General features: G+C 45.1%; 1 protein-coding gene across 2 annotated transcripts; it reads right to left on the bottom strand.

The window, feature by feature from the left end:
• Window positions 1–1,624: 1,624 nt before the first annotated feature.
• On the bottom strand, window positions 1,625–24,518 carry golm2 (golgi membrane protein 2). 2 transcript variants are annotated; one of them, XM_064335991.1, is made up of 10 exons: window positions 23,149–24,518; window positions 11,133–11,187; window positions 10,707–10,809; window positions 10,277–10,367; window positions 8,533–8,656; window positions 8,216–8,299; window positions 7,778–8,068; window positions 6,952–7,098; window positions 4,504–4,671; window positions 1,625–3,457 (listed from the first exon to the last, which is right to left on the bottom strand). In XM_064335991.1, the coding sequence occupies exons 1-10, from the start codon at window positions 23,473–23,475 to the stop codon at window positions 3,381–3,383; spliced, it is 1,467 nt and encodes a 488-aa protein (XP_064192061.1). In that variant the 5' UTR covers window positions 23,476–24,518; the 3' UTR covers window positions 1,625–3,380. The 2 variants fall into 2 exon arrangements, with proteins under 2 accessions (XP_064192061.1, XP_064192062.1); XM_064335992.1 differs by lacking the exon at window positions 4,504–4,671 and having other exon boundaries at window positions 23,149–24,516.
• Window positions 24,519–25,445: the final 927 nt, after the last annotated feature.

The raw sequence follows: 25,445 nt of genomic DNA, 5'->3' as shown, positions 1-25,445 counted from the left end.
GCAATGCATACGCATATGCACACTCAACCAAAAAGTGGTCAGTAGAGGAACCCTGCCCCAACAATTGGCTGGCCAACAATCGGAAACCGCAGAAATTGTCTTATCCATTGTCAGTACTGACAGAAATCTAAGAAGGTAATTTGGAGACATTACTAACAACAAATTACACATTTGCAAATAATAATTAATAACTGAGATGTCTTCCGGGCGCACAACAGTTTGTAAATCAAGTTCCAACAAAGCAATGCCTAATAGCACAGCAGCCACCACCAGGTGGTGAAAAAGCCACAATGGCAACAATCGAGCACACACTTTCAAACAATGCGTGTGCATTCAGTGCAAGCTTATACTACTTACTTAGTGATACTTGCTTTGAACTGGAGCTATTCTAGCCCGAATGTGTTGTAGTGTCGAGTCTGTTAAGGAGCAGAGAAATAGTGAATTCGATCCTTTTAAAAGTGCGCATAACGACTTAAGATATTAACACAAACGTTAAGTCTTCTATAGGGGCCAATATTAATGCATTTCTCAGGCTGCAAAGCAGACGTTGTCTGAACTACAGTTCAAGACCTTGACCAGCTTAAAGCTGAGGTGGGCACTGCTTTAATAAACATCTACTCTCCAAATGCAGGGTCGACCTGCGAACATCCACAAATTACGGCACACCGAGTTGGCCTCTTAGCGTAATGCAGAGCTTCAAACTGAGCGGTGGCAAATACGGAAGGGGAACAAAAGCACTACCATTACAATGGAAGAGAGATAAGATGATCATATATCAACCTGTACTCAATGTTAAAATGCTGATCTTTCTCTGAATACATTTTCTAAAGTGCACTATTATTTTCTTTAAATGACTGTAATTCACATTAAGTTATACAAACACAATGAAGACATATGTTTAGGAGACAAACAGTTGGCTAATAGGATTCATAAGTGCTGCATTCACAATCAGGGCTTCCTTATGTCAAACCTAATGAAGTGTGAGATGGGATCCAACATTTACCAGGTCACAATGAAATTTCCCTTATGATAATTACATTACATTACAGGCATTTGGCAGACGCTCTTATCCAGAGCGACGTACAACAAAGTGTATAACCATAACCAGGAACACGTATGATGAAACCTAGAGAAGTACAGTCAGATGCGGAACATACGCAGTTGAAATTGACCCTGAAGGTTAAACTGTTAACTTAATTTTGTACTAAAATAAATACATTTTCTACACGTACAAAGTTTTTGAGTTCCCCTAAGTAGGGTAACAAAGGGCATATGGGGTTCACAGGGTTACTTTTCACAGACTAAAGGCCAGTGTTATAAAATCCTAATGCATTTAATACACTGTAATATGTATCCCATAAAACAGTGAAAACCCATATAATGGAGAAACTGTATAAATCCTGATATTTTACGGGATGACCATTAATGAGTTTGTGTCATTATTCTGTGTGACTTGGACAGTGTTTTGAAAACCAATACATTTTTACAAAATTTTTACTGTAAAAGTTTTGTTTTTCTTTTTTATTTTAAAGAAATGAAGCTCACGTCTCGCACAACCACAGGTATTCCCACCTACCGGAAAAGTTTCACCAACACAACTAAAAAACTCACAAGGCACAAAAGCCACCAAATTCCTTCCTTTAATAAATTATGATTACATTGCATTCAGGCCATAGAGATGATTCTTATTTCTTTTATGATTATGAGGAACAGTCGTTGTGAAAAAATTATTATTGGTGTATGAATGAATTGCTCAGGTCTGGACAGCTGATGCCTATTGAAATAATGCTGTTGACATATTTGCACACACTTCACACTGTTCTTTCTGTACTACGGAGGGCAAAAACTCATCCTTTAAACTGTAGTGGGTTTTTAATCCATAGGAAAGACTGGAGTCCTTTGACTACATTTGACAGTAAGCCAGAATTTATAGCATTGTCACAGCTGTCTTGGTCACCCAAAATACCATCACTACATTATTTTGCATCTTTGAAAAAATGAATACTAGGGTACATTCAGTAAACCAGCCTTAAAAGTTCTGCAGTTTTGTAAAACAAAAAGATTTTTTTTGAAAATTTTTTTGAAAATGAAGCCACAGCCATTTTAGAACACAGGATCCTTTGCCCAAGACTCCAAGAAGAGCAGTACAGTTCCTGAAGCTCTACAGATGAAAAGTTTCTTTTCTAGGTACACTGTCGAATACCTTAAAGTAGTTCATAAAAAGGAGAGGAATTGGGTCTGCAGCACTGGTCTTTGCTCCAGATGAGTACCAAGTTAGTCTTCCATACATTGACTTAAATCTTCATCTCAACAGTTTTCTTGAGGTTGTGCAATCAAACTTGCTATTTAATGCATGCAGCAGCATCCTTCTAAGAGGAGATGTCCAATGTATTTATTTACTTCAGTAATCACAAAGAGAAAAGGGGGTTTAAAGGGCAGTGAAAAAAGTCCTTGGCTTTAGCTGTTCACAGGCAGGCGTGTCCTCTTCTTTGTAACTACAGACAGAGACAGAGAAAGAGATAGACAGGCAACCTTCATTTGCTTGCAACGGGGAAAAAAAAAATCATCAAACCACAAGAAAGAATAGAAAGAAAAAGCCGGAAGACCCCAGGTTGGAAAAAGTAAGATATTCCAGGAAGATTGTTCTCATCAAGCGCTGGGTCAGTATCCAAGAGAGTCCAGGCCCAGGATAACAGTGGTGCTCGGTCGCCAATGAAACAGTCAGGCTCTAAGGTCATAACCTTTCGTCCCACACTGACACAGGCTGCTGTTTTCTTACATTTGTTTACAAAACAACCAGAATTGCAAAAAAGAATCCATTACCCTATACAAAACAAATGCAAAAAAACAAAAGAGCATCAATATAAAACTGCTTTTTATGTTACTGTACAGAGCCTTCATTTTTCAATTGATTACACTTTTAATTTTAATTTGGAAAAAAATCAATTAAAAAATGATTAATCTTTTTCAAACGATTAAAATCTAATTCTACTTTTGAAAAAAATGTAATTAGAAATAAATTATCCTCACACGTATGCAGACATGATTTGAGCTGTGGCAGACAGATAAACTTCATCCCCCTAGAAACTGCTTAAGGATATATATATATATATATATAGCTCCTCACAGCCATTTTATGGAATCTTAACCTAACCCAAACAATTTCCTTAGAACTGCCCACTGAGGACTTCAGAATTATTCTATTGACCACTTAAAAATAAAAAAGTAAAAAAAGCTACAGCCCAGTCAGCTGGATGACATCCATTGCCCAGAAGGAATTGAAGGCCAACAAACAAAACTATTTCTTTCTCATATTGGTCCTTCTGTTCCGATTTGTGAGCCTTGTAGTGCTGTGAGAATTTTTTTGATCTTGCTTAAGTTCACAGGATGTCGATGGCTTGGTGTCGCTTTCCATAGTCCACAGGGCGATCTCCCTGAAGTTCACGGTCTTCGTCATCTACAAGGGAGAGATTGAGAGAAACAGAGACTGGCATTAGGCTTTGTACAGACTAGCATTGACCCTGCCACTACCGTATATCTTTACCACCTGAATTCAACAGGATGCTTCCACGAGACATTTTGAGAGAACCGGCATGGTACAGAACAGTAGGTTCAGAACAGCAGTGAACTTTGGCTTTGACTGATTACTTGCAGTAATTTGTGCATTGAGCCACGTTCAGTGATACCATTACATTAAGCTTTAAAAAAAAATAAAAATAAAATTTAAATCACAGATTTATGCCAAGAGCTGGAGAGGTGTCGCCAACTTTCCTTTCTTCCCGCCTCAGTGCTGCAGTAAAGTGCCGATGACCGGTTGGTTTGTAAACGGATACAGTGAAAACTAACTCGCAAGGATTACGAGTGCCTTCACTAAAAGTGCCTTCTGCAAAGAGCTGTACACACACACACACACACACACACACACAGACACTCTCAGTCAACAGTCCATTCTGATGACGAACTGCTGATGATATCCTATGGTTAGCAGCGATGGTAGGAAAGATGTATGCAAAAATGCATGGGAGCATTGGGGCGTCACGCACAAAGACACAAGCGCCTAACTTGGCTAAGTATGCAGATGAAGAAGGGCCTGTGGGGAAGAAATGGGGAGGCACAAGTGGGCACAGTGCTGGAATTATGCGTAGCAGGGCACACTAAGTGGGCGGAGCAAGCCTGACAAAGGGAACCAAATGGCGAGATGCTGCATGCACGTACAAGGGGAGGAGGTGAACTCACAGAACCTTGAGTTATCGGAGCAATGGGAAAAATTAAAGTGTGCCAATACCCAATAGCACATCGCAGTACAGAGAGCGAAGCCTGCCCAGGAGGGCTGGGTGGCTCTTGGCCCACCTGGTGCCCCCTCGACCCTAGGGTGGTCCCCATGAAGGGTGCCCATGAGGCAGGCACTGGGATAACTCAGGGTGCTGCAGAGGTGGAGGGGGTGGTGGCGGGGGGAGGTGATGCGGCTGGGGGGCGGGGGGGAACCCTCTCCCCCAAGCTCACCTTGGACGTCTTCTTCCCCACCATCACCATCTTCTTCCTCATTGTAGGCCAGCTCGGCCTGCTTGTCCGCCTCGTACTCACCCACGTTCCCGTCGTCCCCGTTGTAGTCCGCCAGCTTAGAGCCGTGCTGCGGATCTACAGGGGACTCATTCTCATCAAAGAACCGGCCTGCGGAAGCAGAGAAGGTCCCCATGAGGAGAGAGAGAGAGCCAGAGAGGAGCCAGAGAGGAGGAAGGGAGGGAGGAAGAGAGAGGACAGAGAGAGGCTGGACGTGATGGAGAGAGAGAGCTAGAGAGGAGGGAGGGAGGGAGCAGGTTGGAGGAAAGGAGGGAGGAAGAAAGAGGAGGGAGAGAGGCTGGGAGTGAGGGAAGGAGAGAGCTAGAGAGAGAAGGGAGGGAGAGAGCAAGAGAGAGGGAGAAAGGAAGAGAGCAAGAGGGAGGGAGGGAGAGGAAGTTCAGAGGAAGAGGAGGGGAGGGAAAAGCAGTACAAAAACTGAAGAAATTGAAACCAGAAGCGTGCACAGGGAAAAACCTGGATATGTGAGAAAGAGAAGACTATAAATAAGGAGTGAATGACAGGTAAGGGGAAGAGCAGGAAAGAGATGCAAGAATGAGGATAAAGATGGGTGTGGTATGGGGACACTGGTCCAGGAGAGGATGGCATGGCAGCACTGGTCCGGGAGAAGGTGGTATGGGGGCACCGGTTTGGATGAGGACGGCGTGAGGTCACTGGTCTGGGAGAGGGTGGTATCGGGGCACTGGTCCGGGAGAAGGTGGTATGGGGCCATGGTTCGGGCGAGGATGGCATGAGGTCACTGGTCCAGGAGAGGGTGGTACGGGGGCACGGGTCCAGAAGAAGGTGGTATGGGGGCACTGGTTTGAGCAAGGATGGTATGAGGGCACTGGACTGGGTGCAGAAGTAGGGCGCTGCTAGTGGAAGGGGCAAAGAGGAATTTATGCAGCAAAGCTCAGGCAAGGCCGTGGTAGCATCCTAAAAAAAAAAAATCTACGCCCCTTCAACCCCAAATACTCCTCTTACAGTCTCCAGTGGGTGGAGTCTAGGAGTGTTGCTTGCTCTGACCAGAAGCCATCCCGTCTCTCTTGTTGAAGTAAGGAACACCAGAAATCTCACCCCCCCAACGGTGAGCTGCAAACTCGGATGCAACCAGTGTGCAAATTGGCGTACACATGCAGCGCAGCAGACCGAGCTGTGACATTAGCAGAAGTCCCCGTAAGTGTCAGTTATTGAGAAATGAAAGGAAAGGACAACCATGCAGACAGACGGGCGCTTCTGCAGAGATTCTGCATCGCGGAGATTAAAGCATGTCAGTGCATCGTAGCAGAAAGGCTGGGAGCCAGCACTCGTAACAGTGTGCGAAGCAGTGAGCCTTGAACGTCCTTTGCTCCTGTCAGGAGTGGGCAGCTCAGAGATGTACAACATCGCAACTGACAACCCCTAACACACTGAAACAATAGCGATATGAAGGCTATGGCTGCTGTTCAACAGCATGCTCTCTCTCTCTCTCTCTCGCCACACACACACACACACACACACACACACACACACACAAACCATTTTCTGAAGTCAGTCTGGCCCAGTGTGCAAATCATTAGCCTAACGCCTTTGAAAACGGGATTGTCCACACAACCACCAAGTAAACACACATCTCTCGGTCCACATGCCCTGTGGAAAAAAATCTACGAAACTCGCATTCTGTATTGCTAAATTATAAAAAATAAAAAAAAACTCCATCCAATCCCACACCAGTCAGCCACCAGTGATGTGCATCCAGCCGCTGCATTGCCAAGGCCAGACTGCTGCTGCAGTACCTGCACTGCTCTCAAACCTGGGGGCCTGGGGATACAAAAGGACCCCAGCTATTCAACCAGCCAGCTCCCCCGAAATAAAAACATCTCTTTTACAAGGGCTTTATAAAAAGAGCGTGCTAACCTACAAATCAGGATTCCACCTGACCGTGTCCATTACGAGCCAACAGGCAACACTGATCCTAGATCAGCGCTGCTACTCTCAGAGCCAACATGGGCCCTGGTCAGGAACGTGAATGCGACCGGTGTGACTGAAGTTCAGCCATTGTGGACTCCACACTTTTCAGGATGTACCCCCCCCCCCTCTCGTTTCTCAGCGTGAAAGCCGTTCCCTCGACGAAGGCTGAATCCTTTCACGCGCAGGCAGGACCGGTGTGACCCCAGTGACTCTGGAGACTTTGAGCTGCGTCATCGTGGCACTAAGGGAGGCAGCCCTGGCCCCAGAGTTCCAGAGGCCTTTCCGCTATCCGAGACCCCCACTTCATAAATGGATAATTACCAGGCTCGACCATTAAGACAGTGAATGTTCAGGCTAAGACACTTGTAATATTACAATCAGTGAAACTGTTTAAAAATCAGGACCACCTCCCCCAGCTCTCAGGGGTGTTGTGGTGGGACTCACTCTGCCGGTGGCGGGGCGGCTGGGCGGGCGGGGCATCTCTGGCATGCTGCTGCTCCATGGGATTGGGCAGGACATGGGCGGGGTTGGGGGGTGGCGGCAGGACCATGCCCTTCGCATCTAAACCATCTGCCTTCCCACCGTCTGGACCTGGAGTGGAAAGATGGGAAGCAGAGAGATGGGTAAAATGGGTAAACGTCCTCCCTCCATCCTGCAGCGCCACTCCACACCAGTGTAAGTCTTATCCATCACTAAGACAATACTCCGGGTTACCAGTACACAATACTAGATTGTCAGTGCTGGATTCTGGATTGGATTGTCAGTGCTGGATTCTGGATAGTCAGTGCTGGATTCTGGATTGTCAGTGCTGGATTCTGGATTGTCAGTGCCGGATTCTGGATTGTCAGTGCTGGATTCTGGATTGTCAGTGCTGGATATGGGTTGCTGGTTGCTGGTATTGGGTTGCTGGATTCTGGATTGTCAGTGCTGGATTCTGGATTGTCAGTGCCGGATTCTGGATTGGATTGTCAGTGCTGGATATGGGTTGTCAGTGCTGGATTCTGGATTGTCAGTGCTGGATTCTGGATTGTCAGTGCTGGATTCTGGATTGTCAGTGCTGGATTCTGGATTGTCAGTGCCGGATTCTGGATTGGATTGTCAGCGCTGGATGCTGGATTGTCAGTGCTGGATGCTGGATTGTGGGTACACATGCAGCTTTGTATTTTTCAGGCTACGCAGGGCTATGGGCTGACAGGAAGGGGGCAGTGACAGAACACACTCTGCCTGTGAGGAACGTAAAAGGAAAGTTGAGGTGCGGTAAGTGACGTACCCCTCCGGCTCTCCCCGAGCTCGTCCGCGCGCACGCCGGCCTTGCGGTCCTCGTCGAAGAGCACCGGTTTGTCCCCCTGGGCGGGCGGGGGGGGCTGCTGCACGCGCTGCTGCGGCAACGCGCCGTTTCCTGCGCCCACCTGCTCCAACGCCGCGCCCGCCAACGCCCCGCCGGCCTTCTGGAGGTCGGGGCCCGCCCCCGCCCCCGCCCCCGCCCCCGCCGTGTCCTCCTTGACCCCGGTGTCCCCCACGTGGCCCGCTTGGTTCCGGGTGATCGCTGGCTTTTTCAGAGCTGGGGGGGGACGGGCGAGAAACACGTTTTATTCCCTGGGATTCATTTGCTGTTGATCTGAATCATGCTGTGAGAGGAACGACCAGGAGAAACAGGGAAAACAAGTGAGAAGAAAAATACAAAATAAAAGGAGAAAAAAAACCATACCAAATTGCATTTCTTCCAGTTTTCCCACTTCGCTGTCCTCGATGCCTGGCATGCCGGCGTCACTGGCAAGCTTGCCGAGGCCAACTGGGCACAAGGGAAAGAGATGGGTCATGGGGGGAACCGTTAGTAGGGTTGAGAGATTCCAGAACGTTCCTCTGCGATACAACAAACTGCACAAAAAGAACCTAACACAAGCTACATGGTTCAAACATGAAAGAGGATAAAACAATGAGGTTTTTTTTTTTACTGCATCCTAATGCCACGGATGAACATTTCCAGGTTACAAAAAGCCGAGACGGTGCTGAAACTGCAGCTACCCTTCAGCTCGGGGCCGTCCTGGTGCTTTGCGGTCTCGGTGTGACGCTCTCCGGCATTCTGTCCCTCCGCAGCCCTGTCAGCGTGGCCCCCGACTGCACCGCTCAGCCGATTCCCAAGCAGGCTCTGCAGAGAGAGACAGCACCTGCTTTATCCACTCCAGTTCAAGGTACAGGTGTAGGAAGTAACGAATCAGTAAGTGCTTAACGAATGGGGGAAGAATAAAATCTGTAGGAATTACGGGAGTGTTAATCCCCAATTTGGCTCCAGCGGTAAGATAGGAAAGAGGCAATGTCTGAAATCGCACGGAATGCCTCCGTATTTCACGCTGAATTCAATCATAAATGGTTGATCGTGGTGATCACCACTAGGTGGCGACAGAGCATCAGATGCTAAAGTCAACCAGGGCACACTGCCTAAACCAAGTATAGGCTACATAATTACTCGGGGTTACACAACGTGGACATTTCAGGGGCAGTTATCCACCAGCATTTGGCTGACCATATTGGATGACACTGAAGCTGAAACCCAGTGTTTTACAGAACAAAACACAGATTCAACCTGTAGCCAAGTTTGCACATTCTTGGAAGAAGTTGATGAGCACAGATATCAACTTACGATAGAAAACAATTTGACAAATTTTATTTGTATAACAAATTATTTAAACGTGACTATGTTATTATTACACAAGAGAACAGGAGTCTAGAGAGCTACTGAGTCTGTTTTACTTATGAATTTGGCTAGTAAAATGATAAAAATAACATACTAAGATTACTACGATCAGGCCAGTTTTTGAGCCTGACATTTGCACTTGATGTACAGCATTAGAGTGATGGGTTCAGAATGCACCAGGAGATGTTTGTATACCTAATGATTTAGTTTAGGCCTGGATGCAGGGGTGTGAGCTGTGAGGTGTGTGGGCTGAGGTAAAGGAAGAGATGGGCTAGACCCCTTTTGCCCCAACTGAAGCAGGTCTGTGGGCACCATAAGGTTTCGGTCCTTAACAGTTATACAAGAACATGTCGCCATTAGGTATCAGCCCCTAACAGTTAAGACAAGGACATTAATCTTTATTGAACCAAATAAAGATTCATGCCGCGTGACTGCAATAAACTTTTATTTATTTTCTCTTGAAGAGCTTTTGTTGTCTTTGTGATCCTGTGTTGTCCTGACTAAGATTAAATGGAAAGAATCTTTGGTTCCTAACACGTGATACACGCAGTGTGTTGCTTCTCTGGTCCCGATCATTTTGTTTCAAGCTATCATTGGACAAAATACCCTGGTATTATCCAACACCCCCAGTAATTAGCTCTGTCACCAGTAGGTGGAGCACATAGCGCATAAGTATCATTCCGGTTTGTCTGGTCTATCTGTGCGTAGGTACGCAGAGCATAATGAAAGGAACTGAATGGCAAAATGGTGCTGTTGGGAAAAGGACAAGTTAATTAGATTACAGACCTGCTATAACCCCCAAGAGTGTCTGTGTGTGGTGTCTATTGAATTTGACTGTTCTGTTGATGGTACATTTCTCTGCACCTCATGTGAACTTTCTGATTTTATCAGCGCAGAAATTATTTTAAATACTGCTCGAGTCAGTCAGGCTGCTCCATTAACAAGTCGTTGTTCATGTGCCTCCAAGCACTCCTTTGGGATGCCTGCACCTCCTCTGTGAGACTCCCCCACCCTCGTCCGCTCGTCTCCTCCTCCCCCGTTCCTCTCCTGCCTCCCCCATGCTGGCTCACTCACCTGTTTCAGCTTGGCGGTCTCCCCTTCCAGTTTCTTCTTCTTGTCCTCGTAGTCCTCTTTGAGCTGGGCGATCTGACGTCCGCATTGCAAACTGACACAAACATACACACACACACACACACAGTGAGAGTGAGGATGTGTGTATATGTGTGAGAGGGAGGGAGAGAGAGAGAGAGAGATGCTGTTGCTGTTATTTGTTCCCCCGGCTGAAAGCTAACCACCAGTAAGCACCGGCCTTCTCAGATATTCTTAGAAGGAGCCATCCTTTTTTTCCTTTTGAAATCAGAACCCAGAATTATACAGAGGGCTGAGCTGCAACCACAGCAACTCTTACAGTAACAGCCAGAAGGGAATTATGTACATTAGGACAATAGATGTGAAGTGTGTGTGTGTGTGTGTGTGTGTGCGGGTGCGTGTGTGTGTCCCTCACCTCTCATACTCCAGCTTCCTCTCCAGGTAGGTGCTGTTCCCCTTCACTTCTCTCAGCTGCTCCTCCTGTTTTATGAACTCCTGCCGCAGTTCCTTCAGCTGCTCTGTATCCACACACACACACACACAACAATGCTAAGTGGTATCGTTTTGTAACACCATACCTCTCACCATCACATACACCACTGTATACTGCACAGGAGTCTGAGTGCTGGACCCCAGACTCAGAGGGATCAGATCTCAGACAGCTTATTCCAATAGCTAAATCCAATAAGAGAAAGCAGCCGTATCGAGCTAAGGACTACCAGCGTCCACAAGGGAAACAGATGTCTTGCTCTCGCACAGCAGAAACACCCTGCCCCAGGCCATCAGCTGAGCCCCATGGAGTTCTCCGCAGAGGAGGAGCGCCCCCTGCTGGGCCCCCTACCTGTCAGCCTCTGGATCTCCGACGTCTGAGCGGTGACCTCACTCTCCATCTTCGCCTGAGAGGGGACAGAGATGTGGTCAGCCGGCAGGCCGCTAGAAGTCTTACGTGCAGCCAAAATACCCAGGAGGTCTAGAGGATATAGCCTAGATCTTTCCTTATATTTTCTGATTGAAAATATAAGGAAAATATAAACATCTGGTTGAAAATACAAGGAATCTGCACCTGAGAATGCAAAGAATTTGCTTCCTCAGCAATCAGACTGGTTAACCAGGTCTGACCAGTGAATGTCAACTTTATTTTCACGCATTTCACATATTTGCAAGCTGACACAAAGGCAAGGGGTTTCTTTTACATAATCAGTCTCTAAAACATACTTTCCTTAGCCTGCTGATTGAATTGGCAAACTCTGGTGAAACCCAATTTGCCATCCGTGTTGTCTATAATGTACAGGGCCCATTAGTGTCAACTATAGGACGGATTCAAGTTTTGGATTCAGTGGATTCATTATTTAAATGACTGGGGCTTAAGCCACGCTGTATCGACATGCATTCAACAGCCAGGCACTGTTGGCTAGGCTTTATCGATTGCAGAGTGACTCTGTGCTGCTGCACTGCACACTACAAGCGCAGCAGGGCCCGCATCCATGTAAATTACAGACAGCAAGCCAGTTACGTCATACAATATTAACTGTTGCTGTGCAGTCATCTGGCATGACAGCTTAATAGACATCTCACTCATTTTGTCGGTCTGCAGCCTTATTCAGTTGTCTGACTGCTATACATGACGGGACAACTTATTTTCCCCCTATACATGCAAGGCTAGAAAAGCATCAGACCGATAGTGTACTGTAACATCTAAATAAAAGCTGTGTGCCTTTACTTTTTTAAGAGCCCATAGCTTGTGGTCCTGTCGGACGCCCTTTAATCACGGCTAATCGTGGAGGCGGCTTCCTGCTGTGAAAATTCCCAGGGAAAGTGCGGAAACCTGAGCGGGAGCCCTAACTGGATTAACTTCAAACCCGATTTCAGGCCCAATCAGGTCTGTGTAGGATGGAGGCTGCAGGGATCTCAAACACATTTCAGTGCTGCCACTCTGCCACCTCTCTATTCAGGCTCAAGCACACACACACACAAACAGACACACACATTCACACAAGCCCACACACAAGCACACACATGCACACACAAACACACACAAACAGACACACACATTCACACGAGCACACACTAGGGCTGTCAAAAAATATTCAAAGTTCGAAAACTATTCGAAAATCTTTCTTTTTTTAAAGTTCGAACCTAAATTTGAGCATTCGAATATTAGTTTTGGATCCTGCGTATTGTAATTAGCATGCAGGCTTTAATTTCATGTGGCGAATCATGTTCATGCACGCAAAGTTAACATGCAGGCTTTAATTTCATGCGGTGAATCATGTTCATGCACGCAAAGTTCATTTCCTGTGCTAACGTTACTTCCTCTGTCAACAAAAAACGTTCTGCCCTGGACCCAGGGCAAGTGGATCGTCTGGTTTTCCTTGCCAATAACCTCCGCTGACACTTTCAGCTCTGTTGACACCTAACGTTATTGGTCAGCTAGCCTCGCGAGCCAGTCTCTTTTTTCACTTCGTTCAACAGATCTGGTCAGCTAACAATTTAGGCTAAATAATGTTCCTATGGCAGGCTATGTTTCCTTTATTTTCTGAAGATTTTGATAAATTTGGATGATGAAAGAAGTTAAACTAAACAGAGTAAGTAATTTATGTTGTTTTAGGCTACAGATATTAGCCGTTTGAATTGTGTTAAGAAATAAACAGGGATTTCCAATAAACAATCATTTCCCGATGATTAATAAATGTCGATGTGTGGCAAATTAAATCCACGTGAAAGTGCTTTATTCGTTTGCGCATTAGGCTATAGAAACTTCAGGGGGCTCATTTATAAAATGAACTTGCGTGCATAAGTCAAGTGAAGACCTGATGTAGAGCGACGACCGTTTCCACGGTCAAATCGAGCCATGTTGAAATTGACGTGATTTTCTACGCACGCGCCACACAGTTGATCTAAAATATGTTTTGTAAATGAGGCCCCAGATGTAGTAACCTAGTATTAAAGTTCACCAATGTTCTCTATTCTACTGCCCGCTCGTGGAAAATAACGCATAGGCCAGTTTAGAGGGAGTGTCTTATTGTCGGGTGCATATTGCGCCCGACAATTAAGCGGCTTATTTGTGTGAATTATAGGCAAATGATATTCGAACTCTAACTAATTACAAAAGCTAATATTCAAACTCAATTTCATGGCACTTTTGACAGCCTTAGCACACACACACACACATACACATGCACGCACACGCGCGTGCACACACACACACAAACACGCACGCACACACACACACACACAAACACGCACACACACACACACACATGCTGCACACACACACACACACACACGCACACACACACATGCGTGCACACACACACACACACACACACACGTACGCAGAGACAGATCAACCTGTGCTCTTTTGCTGCCGTCCGGGCGATAGGACGGGGGCTTTAAAAGCAGTGGGAGTGGAACTGAATGATTTATGAAAAATAAAGATCAAAAGCAGCCAAATTGGGCATTCAGACGGAACGAGGACTCGGCGGAGCCGCGGCCCTGGCGGTATCACGTCTCACGGCAGGCCGGCGCGGCCGTCCGCGCGTCTGTTTGTACGCGCGTGTAGTAGCGGGCCCTTGACTGGCTGACCCAGCAACACGGTGAGGGAAGCGGCTGTCTCTCACCGCAGCCTTTGCCCTTGAAAACAAAGAGCGGCTTCAACCAGCAAAAGGGGCCGGGGGTGAAAAAGCATCGCTACGTATTCTGAAATGTAAATACACATTTATATATAATGTGCATGCGTGTGCACGTAATGCACCGGACCAACAGTTCCTTCTTCTGCTGATCTGAAGAGATGCTGTCAGTGTTACTTAACGGTGCCCACAGGCAACGTGTCCCATGACACTGAAGCGCTCTTCAAAACCATGCAGATTAACATGTTTGGCAGGTCTGCCTTCCTTTGTCCAGCTTCCCCATCCCCCTCTCCTTAGCCGTTCTCCCGCATTCAGATGTGTCGCCAGCAGGGGGGGCCGGAGAGCCTGCTGTGCGATTGCAGTTCCGAGCGGCACATTTTATGCGCAGAAACCCCATTCCTTCTTTCTGACACATTTATCGTAAAGCTTCTCATTAACTACGCTGCAGTTATTCAACTGCTAATTAGAGCTAAGAGCAAGCACACTTTTTTCTTCTTCTTTTTTTTTTCTTTTTTTTTTTTTACAGAGCATTTGTTAGCAAAGGCCATTATGAAAGACCCATCCAAACACACACATTGCAGCACACATGACACACGGAACTCAAACAATCTGAACGCTAACTTAAACAATCATGGCAGCGCAGACTGGTTATACCGGTTTAGCCGCCTTATCAAGGATGGAGGACAAGCCTGCAAGCCTGTAGAAAGTAAAGTGAAGTGTACATGCATATCACCTTCACACATTCTGCCCCTCCCTCTTAAAACACCTCAAGCACACAGCAGCGTTAGAAAAATGGAATGCGCGGAGGAAGGAGAAAGAGGTAAATAATAGCATATCCACAAAAAAGAACGGGGTGTGATCCATTGGGTCTGTCTAAGACTAATGTGGGAGCTTGTGAACAAGTGGCATATTATAATCATTATTATTATTATAGGGGCAATTCCAAGTCACTTCAAGCAGAAGTCAGACATTTTGCTGTTTGATCTTCTCCAACTTCAAAGAAGAATTAAAAAAAAAACACCATTCATTTCTCCTTCGACCTGACTAGCAACATAGCATGAAAGGCAACTTAATCAGAAAACTCATCCTGAGCTCAGGTTAGTCTAAATTCTACAAACAGGCAGCACATCTTAATAAATAGGACTTTCAAGGGAAATAAAAAACCCCAGGAGTAATAGGCCAGCCTATGCTTTCCATTTTCACAACCCATTTGAAGCAAAATCAACCTTAATATTCATTCTATTCTTAACACATAACATTTTGGACAAAGACATGTTTTCTTTTCTTGATTTGGCTCTGTACTCCACAATTTTCCATTTGCAATCAAGCAATTCAAATTTGGTGCAATTCAAAGTGCAAATTCTTGGTTTTTATTAAAGGGTATTTTTATATATTTAGATCATACATTTTTGGGATGACAGGTATGCCATCTGCCAAGTTTTACCTTGGCAGGGCATGCCCCATACCTATGCAGCACAGAGTGGCACTTTTCCGAGTTTCCTACAGAAATAAGCATAATGACCACAGTCCCTCAGCCCTTAAGAACATTAACTGCCCTACCTTTTGACCTCTTGTAAACACACAGAATTTAGATACAGCTTCACACATCCACAGAATACAGCCCCAAAACATGGGCTATTTTGTGTTTTTTCCTTCTTTTTCCTGCCAATCTTGTCATGCAAACCCCACAAAATATTGTTTCGTTACAAGGGATGGGTATCATTGCCACGCTTTAGACAATTTTTCTTTTGGCATTTTGACCGAGATTAACGTTAGCTACCTTGCTAACGGTACCTGCTGCCACTGACTTAGTACACAGAGTGAGTGTAACGTTAGTGAAGATGGCACCAAAACCTGCTTTGCGATTCAGTCTGAAACTAAACCGTCAAACTCAAAGTGACAAGATGAAAAGTTGCTTATGGTTACACCCTTGCAACGATTCTCTCCACTCCCTTGTTCACAGTTACTTCCTTGTTGGTTGCAATACTTATCTGGCAAATATCTTGGTCAATATAGCAACAATGAGTGCAAGTAGCAGCAATACTGAGATGCTTGCTGTAGTAGCAGTATTGCTAATAAAAGCAATGCTTCGTAAGAGCCAAAGATCTAGTCCTTGGTGGTAGTCAAGAACGCTTCAACACCTGGTGCATGGAGCGCACGCACAGTTGTGCAAGGACCTATATTTACCATTGTTCTTTAATTTCACCTTTTCCCTGAGCAGTATGCACAATGAAGAGCTGGTGTCACCGTGCACCATTGCCGCCAGTGCAAACACCCCGCCCAACCCCCACCCCCAACCCCCCACACCCCAATTAACACCACCGGTCCCCAATATAAATTCTCACCCCAAAATACCTGCTCGACAAATCAGAGCCACTCTTCAGGAGGCAGGCACGGACATGTCAGTGACTACAGTCCGCAGAAGACTTCACAAACAGAACTACAGAGGCTACACTGCAACACGCAAATCGCTAGTTCGCTGCAAAAACAGGATTACAGTCAGCCAAGAAGTACATAAAAGAACATGCAAAGTTCTGGAAAAAGGTCTTGCAGACGGATGAGGTCAATATTCACTTGTATCAGAGTGACTGAAATAGAAGTGTGGAGGCCAAAAATAACTGTCCGATCGAAAGCACTCCCCTCATCAGAAAAACATTGTGGTGGGGGTGTTATGGTTTGGGCATGTACGACTTCCACAGATACCTGCTCACTTGCACGTCTTAATTTCTGACGTAACTGCTGATAGCAGCAGCAGAATTAATTCTGAAGTACACAGAAGCATCTCATCTGCTCAGGTTCAAGCAAAGGCCTCCAAACTCATTGGAGGGCCTTTCATCCTATAGCAAGACAATGATCCCAAACATACTGCTAAGGCAACAAAGCCAAAACAGGAGAATTTCTGACTCGCCAAGTAATTCACCCAATCTGAATCCAATTCAACATGCGTTTCATATGCTGAAATGAAAACTTAAGGCAACAAGCCCTCAAAACAAGCAGGATCTGAATATGGCTCCACTACAGGCCTGTCAGAGCACCACCAGAGAAGATACTCGGCACCTATGGGTCGATGGGTCATGGGATACGCAACAAAGTACTAAACACGTGTACTTTCATTTAAAGAACATGTTACAAACAATATGGTGCCCTGAAATGGAGGGGCTCTGTATATAAAGTTCTGTAATTTCCACATGGTGAATCCAAAGTGTGTAAAAAAAATACCCTTAAATAAAGTACAGAGCGAAATCAATAAAAATATGTCTTTGTCCCCAACATTATGGGGCTCACTGTATTCTTAACATTTCACACTTTTTTGGTCAGCTGTCAAACTTTCAAGGGAACCTCGCAGGTAACTGATAAGCCCGGTGAGCACAGAAACCCAGGGCTTAATCCAACCAGCCCCTCATCAGTCACACTTCACAACAGAATTAAATTACACCAGTGGAGACCGTCAGAGATAAGGGGACAATAAAAGCTCCTGTTTGTTCATTCCGCGCACACGCACAGCCTAATGAGTTCAAGTCAGGGCCGTAAACAAGGAAACGGCTCACCCGATTAAGAGCACAGCGAGAGGAGCCTCCTCTTTTACGACCCCGAACCGTAATTACAGCACGGGTGCCACTCACGCGGCGAAATAAAAAGCTTCGCCGCGTCACTCGCCTGACCCGCGCAGGGGCGGCGGTCTCGCCCCTCGATCCGCTGGGTGGAAAACAAGCTCGAGTGACACCCTCTGAAGAGCGTGACCACCTGACGGGGGGGGGGGGACAGGAAGGTCTGATACCCAAAAACACCTCACAGGAAGAAGAAAAAAAACCACCTCGCAGCCGCAGACCGTTCGTTTCCTAAGGACTGCGTCTCTTAGAGATTAATTTGTCCCTCGGCCGCGCTCCTCGCCGCCACAAGTGCTCTCCTTTGACAAAAACATCGAGCCGCTTGAGGGGCGGCGGGCCGCAGGGAAAGGCCATTCAGCACAGATAACGACACTGATCCTGCGCGGAGGCCGGGAGCTGCACGGCGCCCCGGCTCCGTTAACAGGACTGCCTAATATCGAATGAGGTAGCCGCTCCCGAGAGACTGGCCACTTTCCGTTAATGCCTCGTATCGTCGAGGACTCCGCGCGCACTTCGGAACAGCCCCTTTTCAAATTCCAGATGAAGCACGGGAACGTTAAGATGTCTGGTGCGGTGGTCTTTCGGGGGCGGCCGTCCGCTTCGTCGTTTCTCGTGATGTCATTACGTGGAATGTGAAATGCCTTGCGCCGCTGGCATTTGGAATTGGAATTGACCAGACAGCATAAATGCACCGGGCTGGGCGAAGTGTCGCACAAGATATTGGCAACACACTCCGTACACCCTGTGTGACTACACCAAGGGTCAATGAGCCTACATTTGATGATTTTATGGGGACATTGTCGCAAACAGTCTCCGTTTACGAATGGCATGACAGGGAAAATAAATATTTTAGCGCTGCAGGGGAGGCAGAGGACTGGGAACACATGAAATAAAGCCAACTGGCTTTATTGCTTCGCGTTTGCTTTTGATAACAGAAAGGCCCTTTTTAATTACATAGCAACTCATAAACTAGGTTACCTTCCACTTTTTTTGGCACTGTTAGGCTCAAGCTTGGCATCTGTGCAAATCCACCTGTGCAGCCTCACTCCCAACCTAAGCTACACCGTACTCCGTAATGGTGGCCTCAAATAACTAGTTGAGGGTAGTCTCACCTAAATAATAAAATTCTGATAATGCAATTAAAGTAAAAATAAGGTTTCTCACTGTAGCGAAGGACAGGTCAACAGGCTGACATGATTCCTGAGGTCTGTGTTTAGCAGGCTATATGCTATTCAGCAATTAGATAGCTTTTGCTACTAGCCTGTACAACTGCAGAAACATTAAAAGAAACCACATTAACCCATAATAGGGAACCTCGAGTAAACTGCCCTCAGATCTTAGCACGCAAAACCTTTTTTAAACTGCCAATTGTTCCATTATTCCTTAAATGGGAACCTGTGCAGATGGTCAACAAGTGATTATTTGGACACTTACTAGGCTAATGTTCAAGGTTTGGGGACAATCTCATTTCTCAACTTAAAACAGGCAGTTTCACCAAAAAATGACTCAAGCTCTTAAATGTTCTTGCAAATACCCTTTTGACCAACACTAAACATTTTTGCGGGGTGGGGGTTGGGGGTCTGAAAGATGCGGGGAAGGGTGGGAAAACTATTTTGGTCACCTGGACATTCCCTACACCTCCCATGCCCCACAGACACTTTGCAGTTGCTGGAGCCACCAATAACGGCAGCAGCATCAAAAGCAGAGCGGCTTCAGGCCACAGTGGGAAACCAGCCCAATAACAACTCCCTGAATTTATGACTGCCGTCCCCAGACTTTTACACCACAGGTAAATATCTGATTATCTTTATTACTGTGCCAGGGCTTCAGGGCCCAAGTCTCCGGAAAAAGAGAGAGAAGGGGAGTAGAGGAGAGGACAGGGGACAGAGGCCTTACCCATATATGGGAACTGAAAAGAGGAAGAGAGATCTTTGCACGCACTTAGCATGCACGCACACTCTTGCACACACAAGCAATTGTGCACACTTCAACCGCAGTATGAAAACCCATAATGGTTCCCCATACTGGTGTGCCCTCTCTGCTGGAACATGGACTTCCTGTTCAAAGACTGCGTCCAGTCCATCTCGATCAAGTTTGATCGAGCAAGCTTTTTATTTTATTAGCAAAAATTAAAAGTATTTTTGAGTAGCCTACTTGTTCATATATATATGTTTTTTCTAAAATGTAGCATTATCAACAAAATCCTTAATTAAGCAATTATCTGAAAAATATGTTTCTAAAATATTTAGGCACTTGAACTGCAGTATAATTAGCATTTGATTCTTTACAAGGAATAAGAATAGACTAATTGAAAAAATATACATCCATATTTATGGAAATGTAACACACATATACTTTCCCACCATTTATTAATCAAAAAGTCACTGAGCAGCATTACTTGTTAAGCAGGTTACATTCCAAGAGAATGAGAATTAAGTTGTGCATGACAGTGACATGGTGAATAACTTTGAAACAAATGAACATTCAGTATTTTAAGGAAGTAACTAACAAAAATATATGATTTCCTCTCCCAACACTGCATCTCAGTAGACTTCAAAGGTAAAAAAAAAATTTTTTTTTTAAGTTGCTTCAACTACCAGTGTCTTCACGATTGAGACGGAACCAAACTTCTAGTTCTAGTACAACCGCCGAAGAACTAGCAGACATGCTGTGTGAATTTCACAGACCAGATAAACTTGCCCCCTCCCCAACGTGAGAACCGTTGAACACACTTCAGTAAACTACCGATGCACACACTCACAGGGGGGAAAAGTACATCCAGATGAGCAGATATGAAATATACTTGTCTTTGTGAAATAACGTACTTCTTGGAACGGAAAACTACTTTACTGCAAGGTGCAAATGACTGGAATGGGAGTAAATTTGTGTATCCTTCAGAGACAAAAGTGAGTGTTCAGTAGGGCCTATTGCTCCGTAACATCACAGATTCTTTACATTCACGAGATTCTCAGGTCCTCCATTCTCTCTGCTCCTTAACTACAAGAGGTTTGCTTTGCCATTATCCAACACCTCAGCATTGTATTTTGCCGCTCCCCTCCAAAAATATGGAATGCATAACATGGGAATGCTCTGGCTTCAATGGTCAGGAGATAATACGCTGAGTATAAGGTAGGCCTAGAAAATCTGTGGCATTGCCAACAGGTGTTAAGTCAGGTTGCCACAGAAACACAAGCTGAACAAAGAAAAAACAAATTAGAAAGTATTTTGCCTCAACTTTTGAATGCATAAGCACAGTTAAGTGCACTTGAACAGGAGGCCTAAAGGGAGTGAGTAAATCTGCAGGTAGGGCAGTGAGACACATGTCCTGGCTTTCAATGAAAGAACTCTAAGGCCAAGTGTTGGAACTTTCAATTGCAGAGGGCAAAAAGGGCACGAGACCACACATTATGAAAATGAGCGAAGCCAAGCACTGAACTTTACAGTGTCTCCTCTGTTTGAACTGTGAAACACAAGGGGTAACTTGCTCCTAGCTCAGCCTTATGATAATGTTTGGTTGAGACGGCGCACACACAAACCAAACTGCAAACAGCCCCATGGACCAACTTAAAACCCCCAAAGCTGTGCCTCGTGCAGTAACACAGACCTTTAAGTGCAAAGGGACACAAAAGGAGAAGACAAGAGGGCGCATTTCGCAGAGGGGCGGGATTGCGTAGCATGGCAACAGAAACAGCTCCCAGCTCTTGTCGCCATGCACACAGATTGTTGCCCTGAAGAAGAGGCCACATCTGGGGCTCTCCATCACCATGCCCCTTGGGGAAAAGGGACTCAGTGTACAATGCATCTATTAACAGTTCTATTCATTACCTCACCAGAACAGCAGGACAGCACTTCCTAAAAGAACAACTAGCAGAACCATGAACACGACACACAGCCAGGTGGCACACGCGCATGTTTCAAATTTCATACGGTAGCTACATACATGACTGTATAATTATTATTATTACGACTACTTACAGTCACACATTAGTGTACACTCTACTTCACACACCATGTTTGGGGTTGGTGAATATCACAGTGAAGTGCAGGTTGTGTGAGAGGGTGGGAGTTAATGCCACGTCAATTCAGGAAACTGAATTGAAATTCAATTCATGAATTCACTGGACATTTCTTCATTGATCTTGACAGACATTTTCCAGTTTTTGAACAGACTTTTCTGTTTTTTTCCTGAACTGACTCCAAACCTGTCACACATCCAGTACTTCAGAATGGTGATGAGTGTATCTGTCTCCAGTGGCATTTCCTTCAGCTACACAGAAACCTTAGAATCTGCCTCCAGTGGCAGCTACACAGAAACCTTAATTGCATGCGAAGCTGCAATAGCTGCAAACATATACTGTCCCTGAGAAACCAATATGAAATAAAAGGGCTCTTCTGTACATGCTTCTTATACGTATTTATTTAACCGGAAAAATTATTAAAATTATTAGCGATTAAAATATTTTCTTGCAAGAGAGACCTTAAAAAAAGATGCTGAGTTTATGCAGCATCACATGAAACACTTCTGATTATAACAGACACAAAAGGGAAAAATTGAAAATGTTGACCAATAAGGGTAATTTGAAACAGACACACTTACCCTAGAAGATGGCGTAAATTATCTTTATAAACTGAGTGTAATGTCAGACTGCCTAAACCTGTTTGTGGAGGCTATTGCACAATCATGTGGAACTGTGAAACATTTTTCACATATCAGTTCTTGCCCTTGGTACATAAATGGATAACACAAATTGAGTGAAGTCTAAACTTCTAGTGGTGTTTTAACGGGGAGTCTAAGTAAAGGTGAAGCTTTTCAATAATAGCTAAAAGAGTGGGATGAATATTTATTCATTTGAACATGACTGGATCGCGCGGAGTTTTAAGGCAAGGACCCACATTCGTGAAGGACAAGGCTCGAAGACCTAGCATGCATGCATGATTTACTTTGTTTATGAAGACTGCTCTCGTCTCAACTCAGGGTCGTCAGGCCTAATCTGCAGCCTCCGCCTTTAAAGCTGTGTGACGTGACAGTTCACAACGGAGCCAAATAGTTCAGCACGAGTTCCGCTCCTACAGCCAGCCACGTTTCAGAATTCCCTTAGTTTTTGTCATTCAGCCACATGACAGGAAAAGTGAAACATGCAGTTTATGCGCTACAGAACGTTATCGACTGTACTGGGAATAAAGTTAAACAACCGTTCGAAAGTACCCCAAAAATTAAATACATGTCTGTTTAAACTGTACAATGGCAGCGAAAACCCACCACGTAGGTGAATAATAGGCGATTCAGTCAAATATTAGAAATGTTTATGGCGAGTTCAAACACAACGGTATCTTAAACAGACTGCAAAATATAAAGACATTAGTACCCAGCAAACCCCAATGATTAAGTTTATGGACCATATTAGTATTGCAAATAGCTAGTACAAACAACATGTTTACTACAGAAAATGAAGCCCTTGTGCTTGTCATTTATGTCCCCGCTATGAATGGCCACAACAGCTCGAATCCTGGAAACTCTATTTTTGAACTGAACTTTACCTATCTGCGGACAGCAATTGATGTTAATATGATTTGCACGGTGCAGGGGTGGACAGCTAGCTGTCTGGTAGTTAGACCCTACCTTATCATCCGTGCACCTTCTGACCTGCGTCTCGCACGCACGCAGCTTGCTCTCCAGCGTGTTGAAGTCGCCATCCTTCTGATCGATCTGCTTCCGATGCGCGTCCACCTGCACCATCAGCTCCGAGTTGCGCTTCTCCAGCCGGCTGCGCGCCGCGTCCGTGCGCTTCACCTGCGTCTGCACCTCCGCCAGCTCGTCCAGCAGGCGGGTGTGTTTGTTGGACACGGTCCAGTAGTTGAACGACAGGATAAGGATAACCACCATCAATGCGATCAGGATGAAGGACGGAAGACGACCTCCTCTTCGATTTGCACCGAACCCCACCATTTCTAAATTCTTTTTTTCCGGATGCTGACAATCGCAGCTTTGTCTATTGACAAACTGTGTTCAACGTAACACTGTGCTTTGATAATTAACTAGATACCAAGTATCATTATCCCGTATCGACACACCTGGCTATGCATGGGATAGCGTTAGTGCTTGTGGGATTGTGGCTGAACAGTTTCACGTTTCTTTCCTCCGCTTCCACAATTGGCTATTGCAGTTTAACTCGTTGACATTCATCCGACGCTGTCACTCAAATAAAATACAGTGCTACCAACGTGGCCACAGTAACCGGATTTCAGAAGAAACAAATGCTCCTTTGTGTACAAATTGCAATTTAGTTGATCTTCAGTTGACCGGGGATTAACTAACAAACGCAGTAACTATGGTGCATCCGCATTTACAGTGGTAACGTCAATGTAGTTTGATAAAGCAAGGATATTCCATACAAAGGCAAACAATGGGACATTCGTAATACTGGAAGAAGAAAAACCCAGCCCGAATCAAATAATTTGTCATCAGTGTCCGACTTGCTATTCAGAGGTAATTCATATAGGCTAGTCTAGCTAGTATTTACGCCTCTACTATAACCTTTGCTAACGTGAGCCACCTGCCAAGAGTCATGCGTAACAAAGTGACATTCACTGCTAGCTAACGTTAACTGTTTTTATCGATACTTGCATGGCATCTCTTCTATGCGACCCCCGCGTTTCCCAGCTTTGACGCCAAACAATCAAAAGTGACTTCTAACTCAAGAGAACGCAGATTCTGCCTTTAGCTACTATTATTAACTAGCGTCCATGATAAAGCCAGCTAAATACATTAGCTCTAGCTTGCCAGTGACATATTATGGTAGCTGACGGTTAGGCTACAAATAAAAAATAATATATTATAACCACATCTCCATCACGAGTATTCCAGTCTGGTGTGACGTCGTTTTTGCAGGTTTAGCAAGCAGGCTACCGAGCTAAGAGTAGTTAATGAGCGCACAAGACACAGCTGAGATCTGGAACCACAGATTTCCATCAGACGTGTAGCTGTTCTAAAACGCACAATTCTTTATAATTGACAATAAGGAAACCAATCGATAAGTACGGCTTCGGGTCACAGACATATTTTATTGGTTGCTTCCAAGACCATTTGTGCATATCAAAGCTGATTGGAGGTAGGGGTGATAAAATGGGAGGGTTTAGAATACAGCTCCCGGGTTAGGTTGAACGCGTATCACCGTGCGCATGCGTAATAAAGTTCCGCGTTCGTAAGCAAAGGCGTCGTTTGCCACATCTCAATTTTTTACAGTCTCTGATCTCAACAGCAAGGATACGTCCTACGATCTATAGATACGTCAGAACATTCTAGCTGAGAGAAAACAGATTTTGACATCTTCAGCCTGGCTTCATTTACGTGCTGTTAGTAGACACGATACACGCACGGTAGCTGTCTAGATTACTTACATTGAGTTATGGCTAAACATATAAAAATATATTACGAAAACCCTGGTAATCAACTAATTCAGCAAATTCCTATATAAACCCTGATCCACAAATTTGTCATATTCATTGTTCTTTCCTTGTCATTGGCAACAAATGTGCACGCAATAACCTTCAAACTATCAAAGTCAAATCATATAGGGATATTAAGTATAGACACTATTATACAAATTATTCTTCGTGTGCTAGGAGAATGCACATGTCCTGAAAACTCTCTAATGGAGCGCTGTGACCAGTCTCCAAGTATTACGAATCAATGCTGCCATCTTGCGTACTGCATATGTAATTGCATTATAATATCTTACCTTAGGAATATCTTGGTCAGAGCTGCCCAACCCTGTTTCCAAAGATCCTGTAGATTTTCACACCTGCCCTAACAAAGCACACCCCTTTTAGAAATTAGAGATCTCGTTGAGCTGCTAATTTGTATAATTACGTGCGCCAAATTATGGATGGAACATACATCCACAGGACACTACAGCC

This window comes from Anguilla rostrata, chromosome 5 (genome assembly GCF_018555375.3).
Source record: "Anguilla rostrata isolate EN2019 chromosome 5, ASM1855537v3, whole genome shotgun sequence".
Taxonomy (NCBI): Eukaryota; Metazoa; Chordata; class Actinopteri; order Anguilliformes; family Anguillidae; genus Anguilla; species Anguilla rostrata.
The sequence above is the reverse complement of the archived record's forward strand: the minus strand, read 5'-3'. Positions and strand labels throughout refer to the sequence as shown.

What these genes read in the sequence shown, in the direction of transcription:
- golm2 (XM_064335991.1), bottom strand. Translation starts at nt 23,475, where the DNA reads ATGGTGGGGTTCGGTGCAAATCGAAGAGGAGGTCGTCTTCCGTCCTTC. An exon ending in AGGAAGCTGGAGTATGAGAG is followed by an intron (nt 10,368 to 10,706) that starts GTGAGGGACACA and finishes TGTTTGTGTCAG; the next exon opens with TTTGCAATGCGGACGTCAGA. An exon ending in GCCGCCCCGCCACCGGCAGA is followed by an intron (nt 4,672 to 6,951) that starts GTGAGTCCCACC and finishes CTGCTTCCGCAG; the next exon opens with GCCGGTTCTTTGATGAGAAT.